We start from the raw sequence: 12,649 nt of genomic DNA on the forward strand, positions 1-12,649 counted from the left end.
GCCCTGATACCAAACCAGATAAAGACACCACAAAAAAAGAGAACTATAGGCCAGTATCTCTGATGATCATAGATGCAAAAATCCTCAAAATATTACCAAACCAACAATACATTAACAAATCATTCACTACAATCAAGTGGGATTTATTCCAGGGATGCAAAGGTGGTTCATTATTTGTAAATCAATGCAATATATCACATCAACAAGAGAAAGGACAAAAATCATATGATTATTTCAATAGATGTAGAAAAAGCATTTGGCAAAGTACAACATCCATTCATGATAAAAATCCTCAACAAAGTCAGTTTAGAGAGAACATACCTCAACATAATAAAGACCATATATGAAAAATCCATAGCTAATATCATATTCAATGGTGAAAAATGGAGAGCTCTTCCCCTAAGATCAGGAACAAAATCATGTCCATTCTCACCACTTTTATTCAACATAGTTCTGGAAGTCCTACTAGCCACAGCAGACAAGAACAAGAAATAAAAGCATTCAAAATTGGCAAGGAAGAAGTAAAACTTTCACTATTTTCAGATGACATGATCTAGAAAACCCAAAGATGTCACCAAAAAACTACTAGAGGAGGTAAATGAATTCAGTAAGGTCACAGGATACAAAATCAAAATACAGGAATCTGTTGTATTTCTACATAGTAATAATAAAGTAGTAGAAAGCGAAATTAAGAAAACAATCCCATTTACAATTGCACCAAAATAAATACATAAATAAAATGCCTAGGAATAAACTTAACCAAGGAAGTGAAAGACCTGGACTCTGAAAACTATAAAGTACAGATGAAAGAAATTCAGGATGATACAAAGAAATGGAAAGACATTCTATGCTCATGGCTTTGAAGAATATTGTTAAAATTTCTATACTAGTGAAAGCAATCTACAGATTTAATGAAATCCCTACCAAAATACCAACAGAATTTTTCACTGAACTAGAACAAACAATCCTAAAATCTGTACAGAACCACAAAAGAAAAGAAAAGAAAATCCAAATAGCTAAAGCAGTCTTGAAAAACAAGAACAAAACTGTAGGGATCACAATCCCAGATATCAAGATATACTACAAAGCTATAGTAATTAAAACGGTATGGTACAAGCACAAAAACAGACACATAGATCAATGGAACAGAATAGAGAGCCCAGAAGTAAACCCACTACAATATGGTCGATTAATTTCCAACAAAGGAGGCAAGAATATGCAATGGGAAACAGTCCCTTCAACAAAAGGTGCTGGGAAAACTGGACAGCTACATGCCAAAGAACGAAACTGGGACACTTTGTTACACTATACACAAAAATAAATTCAAAATGGATTAAGGACCTAAATGTGAGATGTGAAGTCATAAAAATCCTAGAAAAGAGCACATGTGGTAATTTCTCCAACATCAGTTACAGCAATATTTTTCTGATGTGTCCCCTGAGGCAAGGGAAACAAAAGCAAAAATAAACTATTGGGACTACATCAAAATAAAAAGCTTCTGCATAGTGAAGGAAACAATAAAACTAAAAGACAGCCTACTGAATAGGAGAAGATATTTGCAAATGACATATCTGAATAAGGGTTAGTAACCAAAATCTACAAAGAATGTATATAACTCAGAACCAAAAAAAAGTCAAATAATCTAAGTAAAAAATGGACAGAAGACATGAACAGACATGTCTCCAAAGAAGACACATAGATGGCCAACAAACACATGAAAGATGCTCAATATCACTTCTCATCAGGGAAATACAAATCAAAACTATAGTGAATATCACTTCATGCCTGCCAGAATAGCTAAGCCAAAAACACAAGAAACAGTGTGTTGGTGAGGATGTGGAGAAAAAGGAACTTTCTTGCAATGTTGGTGGGAATACAAACTGGTACAGCCATTATACAGTATGGAGATTCCCGGAAAATAAAAAATAAAACTATCATATCATCCAGTAATTCCACTGCTGGGTAATTACTCAAAGAATATGAAAACGCTAATTAAAAAAGATATATACATCCCTATGCTTACTGCAGAATTATTTACAATAGACAATTTATGGACATAGTCCAAGTTTCCATCAATAGATGAATGGGATTAAGAAGATGTGGTATATACACGTACACATATGCACACACAATGGAATATTACTCAGCCATAAAAATAATGAAATCTTGCCATTTGCAACACCACAGATGGATCTAGAGAGTATAATGCTAAATGAAATAAGTCAGCTTGAGAAAGTCAAACGCCATATTATTTCACTCATATGTGGAACTTAAGAAACAAAACAAAGAACAACAACAAAAAAGAGAGAAACCAAAACATAGAGAGCAAACTGATGGTATCAGAGGAAAGGTGGGAGGCGGATGAGTGAAACAGATGAGGAGGACTAAGAATGATGAGCACTAATGTATACAAGTGTTGAATCACTATATGGTACCTGTGAAACTAAAACAACACTGTTATATTAACTATACTGAAATTAAAATTAAAAAAAAAAGTTACATGTATACACATATGCACTACAGCAGGACAAGACAAACAAGATTTTAGAAGCTGCCACAAGTACTAAGAGATTACCTAAAGACATGTAGACTCATAGATGACTTCTTACAAGGAACAACAGTAGCCAAAAGAGTGAAATTATGTTCCAAGAGAAAACAACTATATATAAACTATATAGAAAAAAATATATATACATATATAAGATATATGAACTATCATTCAAAAATATGGACAAATTTATCTTTAGACAAAAATAGAGTTTACTACTAAAGAGCCTCACTTAAGGAGCTTTAAAAGGATATAGTTCTGGAAAATCTTAGACATAATGAAGGAATGGTAAAGTCAAGGAGGATTTACCTGCATAAACACTGCCTGTATCAAATAATAACATCTAACTTTGGGAGTTAAAACTATGGTAGAATTAAAACACTACCCAACATAGCATGTAAGTGAGAAGTGGGTGACTGAAGTTTCTAAATTTCTCTTCTTTAGGAGGAAATAAAAAGATACTGTTCTACTTTAGACTTTAAGTAGACATAACTACATTTTTAAAGGTGGTCATGAAAAGAAACAGAAATAATATGTATTTTAAGCTTTCAAACTATAGAAAGAGAAAGTTGGAATTAAAGCACAAACTGAAGTAAATGAAAGGAGGGGGCAAAAAACAATCGTGGAGAAGTGGTAAGGGCAAATCACTAATGGTCATGTCTGTTGTTATGGTGGTGGTAGTGGCAGTAATGGTACGAGTAAGGGCAACAGTAGCACCAACAGCGATTGCACTAGCAACAGCGGTAGTCATAACTGATGTTCAGTGCACATTTGTGAGTCAAGCTCTGGGCCAGGTATTTCACATGCATTGTATCTCACCAAAGATAACACGTAAGTAACATTACTCACCTTTGTTTTACAAATGAGGTTTGTAACTGATTTAAACCAAGGCAGAAACAGTTAAGAAGGACATTTCAGAGAGTTTTTTTAACAACTGATCACTGACTGGATGTGACAGATGAGGGGAAACTCAAATTAGTGGCTTGGCCAATTCGGTGGGCAATGCCTGGAACCTAACAACAATCCTAGTAGTTCACACTTGGGTTAAGCCAAAGACACAGGATATCCAAAGAGGGGTAGACTTGTGTTTGTTTTCTTTGGAATGGTGAGCTTCTGTTTCAAGAAGCTTGGCTGTGAAAGAAAGGCAAGGGAAAACAGGTTGGCTGCTGGAAGAGGTCATAGAATCCAAGGAGGGCTGTGTGTCGGTGAGCTTGTTTTAAATTTTTTTTTTTCAACGTTTTTTATTTATTTTTGGGACAGAGAGAGACAGAGCATGAACGGGGGAGGGGCAGAGAGAGAGGGAGACACAGAATCGGAAACAGGCTCCAGGCTCCGAGCCATCAGCCCAGAGCCTGACGCGGGGCTCGAACTCACAGACCGCGAGATGGTAACCTGGCTGAAGTCGGACGCCTAACCGACTGCGCCACGCAGGCGCCCCTCGGTGAGCTTGTTTTAAATGGAGATACTTGAAAATGCTCATGAGAGAGATAGGAGGAGAGGTTAAAGATACAGATGACAGAACAACTGATACAGAAAGGAGGAGAGTTATCATTTAAAATAAAAGTGCTGGGGTGCCTGGGTGGCTCAGTCGGTTGAGCGTCCAACTTCGGCTCAGGTCACGATCTTGCAGTCCGTGAGTTCGAGCCCCGCGTCAGGCTCTGGGCCGATGGCCCAGAGCCTGGAGCCTGCTTCCGATTCTGTGTCTCCCTCTCTCTGACTCTCCCCCCGTTCTCTCTCTGTCTCAAAAATGAATAAACGTTAAAAGAAAAAAATTTTTTTAAATAAAAAAAATAAAATAAAAGTGCTAACCCTGGGAGAATAATTAATGATCAGGCCAAAAAGCAAAACCACACAAAGTAGACAAAAATGCAGCTTCTCTCTTGAGTAGCCAGGAATGGCTTATCACAAAATCCTTTAGAAAACATTAAATCCTTCTTAAAGATGCATAGTAGAGACAGTTTATGTACACATGGGAAGGCAGGAGGGATCCTCACACATTTGGAACAAATGAAGAGAGAGCAGGAACCCAGGTGTAAAAAGGCTGTGGGGTTTTGGGTGCAATTCTCTCTCTGGTTTGGGCTGTCATCGAGTTGCTCCTAGGAAGACTCCATCCTGTCTTATAGGTCATCATTTAACTGACACTGGGTATGCCATTCTACTATTCTCTCCTTAATGAGAAACAAAGTATAGAGCACATTACATAAACCCCTAAGAAAAAAGACAGCCAACATTTCCCTTCACAAGCAAATGGTGTTTCTCTGTAAAGAGAAAATAATTTGCAAACAAGGTGGAACTGAATAAACATATTTTTTTATTATTTATTTACTTTTTGAGAGAGAGAGAGAGAGAGCAAGCGGGGTAGGGGCAGAGAGAGAGGGAGACACAGAATCCGAAGCAGGCTCCAGGCTCTGAGCTGTCAGCACAGAGCTGGACGCAAACCACAAGATCATGACCTGAGCCAAAGCTGGACGCTCAACTGACTGAGCCACCCAGGCGCCCTGAATAAATATTTTTTAATGGAAAGAAATGGGGCTTTTCAAATTATTTAATTGAACTATGATTATATTTGAAGGCTCACTTAATAGCAGCTGGCTCAGGAGTTGAGCCACCTAAAATACAACTCTGTTAAGGAAAGCATCCTAGGCCCTCAGGGAAGAAGGTTATATGTCACTTCTGACCTTCTTTACGAAGTTACTGAAACCTAGATAAGCTCCAAGAACATCCCATCCCAGCATCAATCAATCTGAAAAGAGGAGGTAAGATATTTGAAGGATATTTATTTGTGAAAAGCTAAGAGATAGATCCATAGCAACTGAGTGCACAGATTAAATTACAAGACTTCAGCAGCCATTTATTAAACATTAAAACTAATATGGCAATGTATCAAAAATCTAGATTTTAATCTAAAATACTACAAGCTAATATTGCAATTAATATATAAATTTACCTACTCTTACATGATTTTATTTTTTTCCATATATACAAGTTTTGCAACTTTTAAAAAATTGTGAGTTACCAATTATATACTGGTTCTAAGAAAGTATCTGCTAACTACACTGATCACCAAAGGAGAAAAAAATATCCAAAGTGACCCAAATAGAATATTATACCATAAAAAAAAAAAAAAAAGATTTCTCTGAAAATTTGCAAGTAAAAAGATCCAGGAAAAAACAGTTGATATAAAGCCTGCTTAACTATTTTAAGACATTGTTTTTTAAAATTTTTTTAAATGTTTTTATTTATTTTTGAGACAGAGAGAGACACAGCATGAGCAGGGGAGGGGCAGAGAGAGGGGGAGACACAGAATCTGAAGCAGGCTCCAGGCTCTGAGCTGTCAGCACAGAGCCTTGATGCGGGGCTTGAACTTACAGACTGTGAGATCATGACCTGAGCTGAAGTCAGACACCCAACTGACTGAGCCACCCCGGGCACCCCAATTTTAAGTCATTTCTAAAGCATGCTCCCTACTATTACCTGAGACTCTTTGCCACTCTTCTGCTTTTCCTGCTCCTGCCAGCCCCCAAACCTCACATGATCTCTCCACCCTCTCCCAGAATGCTGAGTGTTGTCTGGGAACATCACAGGACCATACAGATTGGCGTCTTTACAGATTTACTGTATAAATGATCATTGACTTGAATGCTTTTTCAGAAGTGATTTCCCCCGGCTCTTCCTCACTGCCTAAAAAATACTATCTCCTCCATCTCCACACCTAGACTGGGTCTTCTGGTGAAATCAAGGAGGAATGGAGCGTGCCTTGGTACAGAAAAATGAGAGGGTGTATTTAGTCAATAACAAATAGTGAAATGAGAACAAATGAGATAAAAGTAAAATATGTTACAGCAAAACAGTACACTTCTCACGTTGAAAGTTACTCTAGTGTTCAGTAAACTTTTATACATCGATCCTATTAATTTTATTCAATAGTCTTTATTTTTTGGATCTATGCACTATAGAAAGATTTTTTTCAGTTATCACAAGTATAAATATGGTATCAACTGAATTAGCATGCAAATAGCATTTCTATAAATCAAAATATATTTTATTTATACTAAGCAAGCTTCTGTAAAGCAAATAAACTTTTAAGGTTAAATTTTCATTATATATACTCACAATATTTCTTATTTGCAGATATCTTATGAATAAAATTAAAACAGTAGGAATCTTGTGGTAACTTGCCAATATTTGCCTTGAATCAAAACATAATCCATATCTCCCACTACTTTTATAGATATTGTAATAAGAAGTAACATCTTTTTCTTAATTTGGGATAGGACTCATTTCTAAAATGACAGTCAGTATCCCTCAAACGTAAGATTCAGAACTCAAATCACTTGTTCATTATGTAGCATAAGCTCATTATTAAAAACCCTCAAGATGTTTAAAATGGAAAAAAAATTGCATTATTGATACCCAATTTGGCTTTTCATGAGGTTTGGTTTGATATAAATGTCTATGTTTAAATTTTCATAATGTTAAATAGGGTTTTTTAACCACAGGACATATATAGAAGTTGTTTGTAAGAGCTATTAACAGAAATGAATATTAGGCTGCCAAACTTTCCAAATTTCTCCCTGCAGGTGTTACACTGGGCCGATTCTATTTTTTGGTTGTTCTTTAACTGTGATACAGCACTTGGGCAGATACTAGGTGCCCTACTGGATCTTATCTCTTTATTATTTGACTTGGGCAGGCCATCAACTACAAAACAGAAAAGGAAAAGCAACTGAAATACACAAAAGTTGTAACCAAAAGTTAAATACTTGCTGAATCCTGGATATTTCATGTGTTACCAAGTAGGTACACAAAGTTACAAAGAAAAGGAAACAAAGATGTATAAAGGGACCCAGAAAAACTAATGTCAAACTAACATTGGTCAAGTATTTAATTTTCATGTGCAAGGAGCAAGATTATTATAGCAGAGTATGGAATAAAAGTTTTACATAATTCAAACGTACCTTAAAATATATATTATAAAATATTAATTTATTCTTTAATGTTTATTTTGTGAGAGAGAGAATGTGCACGCATGCCCTCTCACAAGTGGGGGAGGAGAGAGAGGAAGAGAGAGAATACCAAGCAAGCTTCATGCTGTTAGCACAGAGCCTGACGCAGGGCTCAATCTCATGAGCAGAACCGTGAGATGGTGACCTGAGCCAAAATCAAGAGTTGGACACTTAACCAACTGAGCCACCCAGGAGCCCCAATATTAATTTACTTTAAATTCAATAAATATCTGCTGATTATGGTGAAGCTTTTTCTGAATATATTTTTCCTCTAAGAAACTTACTGTTACTGAAAAGGGGGGAAATCTGAGACTATATGCCTAGAGTTTCTTTATCTCCACCTTTGCTCTGCCCTCAGATGTTAACAAATCATTCCTTTAAATGTTTAAATCATATACCATTAAGCATCATTTTATAAACCACTAGAATGAACCCTAATTTTCTTGGCCTATCATCCCAAACAGAAAAAAAAATCATATTTTAAACCAATACTTTAAATAATATTCAGAGCCTATTCCATTAATCCAATATCTGCAAAAAAAAAATCACAAAACCATAAACTTTAATCTTATAACCTTTCAAGCTAAATTCCAAACTAAAAAGTTATACACAAATCAAGCTAATTATTTTTTTTTGTTTCCACTCTACATTATGCTCTTTTCCTCCCAACTACTATTTAGTATTTTCAATACTAAAACATTACTTCAGAGTGCTTCAATGCCTATAGGGAAACTTAGTTATGTGTTTGCATGTCCTAATAATGGATGTGACTCACTGTTATAACTGTTATGTTACCGAAAACCTGTGAAAAAATTGCTAAGATAGTCTACTATTATTTAAAGGAACTTCACAAGGAATTCCAAATAAAATGCCCTCTTAAAATGCATATAAATATAACAATATTTGTATACTCAAATTTTCCATGTCATTTTTTCTTAAGATAGGACATATCAATAATGTGATATCTATCTTTCCAAATTTTGCCCTAAGGTTGTATTTAAGTGCAGCTCTTTTATTTTATTACTTATTCAAAAACTAAAATGTTAAAAAGAAAACTAATACTGTTCAGTGCTTGCCTTTTGCTCATTTTTTAAGTGACCAAATTCAAAAGTCTTCATGCATACCATAGAGATTTGCAATAGAGCATGGGTTGTGCTGCATGATTTCACACAAAGCCATACAAACAGGATAGGTGTTTTGGAGATTAACCATTCAGGCTAATACTGTTCCTCCCCACAGCCCCCCACAGAAAATATTACTCAATAAGCCACAGACAATAGTTAAGTGCAGTGGTTAAAAGCTGTGAAAGTTAATTACCTTTCCTGAACCTGTTAAGCAGCAATAAATTAATAATGTAAAGCCCAGTGCCTGGCATATACTAACTGCTCAATAAATGTTTAGCTCTTATGATTATTCACACTAATTCAATACCAATTCCTGCTTCATCTGCTTCCTAAATACAGAATCTCCCCCTTATGTTCCACATCTTCAAAATCACCCCACTCAGTAACATATGCTGGAGATACTGGAAAACCTCCCACCTTGAAAATTTTTAAGAGACTTTTCCAGATCTAAAATACTAAGGCGACTAAATATTTAGATATGGAAAAGTGGGTCTTTATCTGAATAATGTTTTGATGAAATGCTCAAACCTGTGAATGTTTATGATATGTATCAATATACTGGTCTATCATTTTCATAGCATTTAGCAAATCAATAACCTATAAGTTCTTTATTAATGAATATTTGCTAGACTGACACATACCTTTAAGACATGAGTCATCTTTCCAGAGTTGGGGAAACTGATGGAAAGATGGCTAAATGATTCAGCATGCTGCAGCAAAATGAGCTGGTCATGAATTTATAATTTCCACTCCTGTTAGGTGCCCTGGCCCTGGTGGCCTCTTCCATCCTGTACTGCACATATAACACATGATACCATAATCAACAAATTTTGTTAGAAACTCCCCCAGGAAAGGGGTAATGGTGTTTTCCCCTCAGACAAGCTTCTAGAAGCAAAATTATTCAATTCTGTGACACAACAGCTTCACAAGCCTGGATAACCCTCACAATGTCCAGCTGTATGCTTCATCAAGCTGTGCTCATACAGATAATAGCACTAAAGTCAATTCTAACACTGGTGCCATTTTCTCCGCTGCACAAGGCAGACACTGGGGAAGGCCTGAAGCAAAAGAAACTCAGAAAATGGGCAAAGGAAGCTAGATAGGAAATGGGTATGGCTATAGTTGTGTCTCTTATGCCAGCACTGACCTTTATCAACAAACATCATAACAGAGCAGTTCCTAAGCAGGTCAACGAGACTGAACAGCTAGAGCTGAATCAGCTAGAGGACATGTGCTGATGGAGCCTTACCTATAAAGAGTCTCAACACCTAAACCCAGTGAGTGCCTTTTTCTAAGTCCCTGTTTGTCTTTCAATAACTAAGTATTTACAGCGTTAATCATGTGAAAATTTTATATCAGATTCTAAACTAGATTAAAGCTGTTTTCCATCAAATAACAAATATAAAAAGAAAGCATTATGAATGAAACGTTTTCATGTAAAAGTGCACCATCACAAATGCTGGAAAAAGCACATCCATTTTGTGACCACAGCAGTCATTCTGCCCAGCAGCTTCTGAGAATGGGACAAAGAAGTGTGCCAGGATGTGTAAAATGAAATCTCCATGATCTCTGAAGTTCAATTTCCTCATTCAATAGTTTGAATTTATTTCAGTTTGGTGTGGTTATGTACAACACACACTCACTCACACACACACAAAACCTCAGCAGCCACAGTGAAAGAGATGACACTTTTAAAATGTATTTAGAAAACTAGGGTGATAAATGTGACCTTTTATAATTTCATCTTTTTCTTTTTTGGGGGTGGGGGAGGGTTATGACTGTTCAACCCCTGATTTCCTATAACCTGGATAAAGGAGTGGTGTGTGGAGAAAGAAAGAAAGAAAAAAAAGAGGTGAAAAGTGCCCAATCCAGAATGTGCAATTTCTCAGTATTTTATAGTATTAATACATACAAGTATTTTTTTTTTTTTTTCTCCACCAAGACCTTGGAGGTCAACAGGAGAAAAAAAATGGCTCAAACACAAGGTTTCAGGGTTGCCCCAAGGCAACACCTCCACCTCTGGAGATTTGGAGCTCAGCTGGGAGTTCTGAAAGCCGCAGCATTACAGACTGCGAGCCCAGGCCGCACGCCGGCATCCAGGGCGCCTCTGCCTTGCGCAAGTCCCGCTTATATAAAAAGATGCTTACAGTCCAGGTGCTTTTTCTTGGGGCCCATCACTTCATGAGTGGTGGCTTTGCAGACCGCTCTCGCAACAGCGGAGCCTGTCACGCTGTACTGAGCGGCGGCGATCCGATCCGTGAGCGTTTGGCCCGACATCTTCTCCGGCCAAGTCTATCGCCTCCTCTTCTGCGGGAAAGAAGGGGAGATGGTCCTGCTTGAAACCCGCAGACCCTACCCTCCGAGCACCCCGGCCCTGCCTCCTCCAGCCGCACGGCGGCTCCCTTCTCCTCCGTCCCCGCCCTGGTACCACCTCCAGGAGCTAGCAAAGCGCTAAGCCCCTCTCTTGCGACGCGATCTAAGGGTCTTGAACCAGAGTAGGTCTGTCACGGAGCCCCCTCCGGTCCCAGCCTCGTAACACCGTCCCCATCCCACTCCCCGTGCCTCCCGCCTCACCCCTCCGGCGCCCCCCTCCCCCCCAGTCAATCAGCACTTCGCCTGCAACCTGATCCCCGCGTGTCCGACCAGCTCCGGCGTGCGTCGGGGTTATTCCCTGGGCGCCGCGCCCACCGTGTGCCCACCTCTCGCTTGCCCGCCGCAGCGTTTCTTCCCAGTAGCCCGCAGGCTCCGGGGTCTGAATCGGATACCCAAGCCCTGGCCGTTTCCCTCCTCCTCCTCCTCCTCGCGCTGCTGCAGCAGTGGGCTCGTCCTCCTTCGGGCGCGGTGGAGATTATCCTAGCATTGCGCCATATTATGCCCTCTCCTCCCTTTCCTTCCTCACCGCCGCCTCCAAAGGCCCGCCGAGGCCCTACGCCCGGGTCCCCTCCCCTCGCCCCCAAATCCCCGCCGCAGGGGCCGCCCGGGGGCTCTGCGGAGGCGCCGGAGTCTCTCGGCGCCTCGCCCTTCCTGGCAGTGGAGCAGAGACGGGCTGACAGCCCAGCCCAGCCCCCCCGCCCGCAATCGAGCGCGCCACGGAGCTGTCACCCAGCCGCTGCCCTTCTCCGCGCCCTAGGATTATCCTCTCAGGATCCGCGCGCTGCCCTGGCGCGGAGGAGGGGGCCGAGCAGGGGCCGCGGGTACTCACCCCGCCCCGGGAGCGGCGCCTCCCGCCGCAGGATGAGCGGAGCCCGGGCCGCCGAGGGAAGCCGCGCCGGGTGGGTGTGTGCGGCCGCGCGCGGACCCGGTGCCCCGGGGCGCGATGCCTCCTGCCCTAGCCCGGCCCCCCGCCCTCCACTCCGCGGTCCCTGCGCCCGCCGCCCGTGGCCCCAGAAGCCTGTACCCGCCCGCCGCCGCCTCCTCCGCCGGCGCTGCCGCGTCTCTCTAGCGATCCGCGCCGCGTTCCCATCCCCGCCCCCACCTCAGCTGTGGCTGCTCCAACGAGTCAGGTGACGACGGCGGACTAACCCGGGCGAGCTCTCCGCCGAGCTCCTCGCGGCCCCCTCCCAGCTACTCACACACGCCGCCCCCCCCCCGCACCCCCGAGACGGCCGGCTTACAGGCAAGGGGGCGCCGCGCGCGAGCATCCCCGGCCGGCGCGAGACAAGAAGAAGGAGGCGGGATGGCTGGGAGGCCGACACCCACCAGCCAACCACCCTCCGCGAGGCGCCCAGCAGCCCCTCCGCCTGCTAGACCCGCACCCGGCACGCACTGCGTGCGCGCGCACCGCGCACACCTGCGCGGCTACTGCGGGATTCGCGGAGGGCGGCGGGGGCGTTGGAGCAACCCTGGCAGTGGGCTTCTCGAGTGCTGCTGTGAAGGCCAAGGTTCGGGCGTCGCCGCGCGCTGCCTGGCAGAGCCCAGCCCTTTCTCCTCTACATTCTGTCTCTGACACGCCCGCCTGTCCAAGGCAGCCT

The 12,649-nt window shown here is 41.4% G+C and overlaps 1 protein-coding gene across 10 annotated transcripts in view; it reads right to left on the reverse strand.

Annotated features, from left to right (window-relative positions):
- The window catches only part of SNAP91 (synaptosome associated protein 91), a 148,226-nt gene extending 135,820 nt beyond the window's left edge, over positions 1-12,406 (reverse strand). For 7 of the 10 annotated variants that reach the window (XM_058734608.1, XM_058734611.1, XM_058734610.1 and 4 more), the window contains exons 1-2: positions 12,293-12,406; positions 10,826-10,985 (exon numbers count right to left, since the gene is read on the reverse strand). In XM_058734608.1, the coding sequence (XP_058590591.1) occupies positions 10,826-10,955 (130 nt within the window). In that variant the 5' untranslated portion in view covers positions 10,956-10,985; positions 12,293-12,406. Of the gene's footprint in view, positions 1-10,825; positions 10,986-11,377; positions 11,496-11,880; positions 12,054-12,153; positions 12,176-12,292 lie in introns of those variants that run through there. The other 3 variants (XM_058734604.1, XM_058734602.1, XM_058734603.1) reach the window with 3 other exon arrangements.
- Between the last annotated feature and the right edge of the window lie 243 nt (positions 12,407-12,649).

This window comes from Neofelis nebulosa, chromosome 6 (assembly GCF_028018385.1).
Source record: "Neofelis nebulosa isolate mNeoNeb1 chromosome 6, mNeoNeb1.pri, whole genome shotgun sequence".
Taxonomy (NCBI): Eukaryota; Metazoa; Chordata; class Mammalia; order Carnivora; family Felidae; genus Neofelis; species Neofelis nebulosa.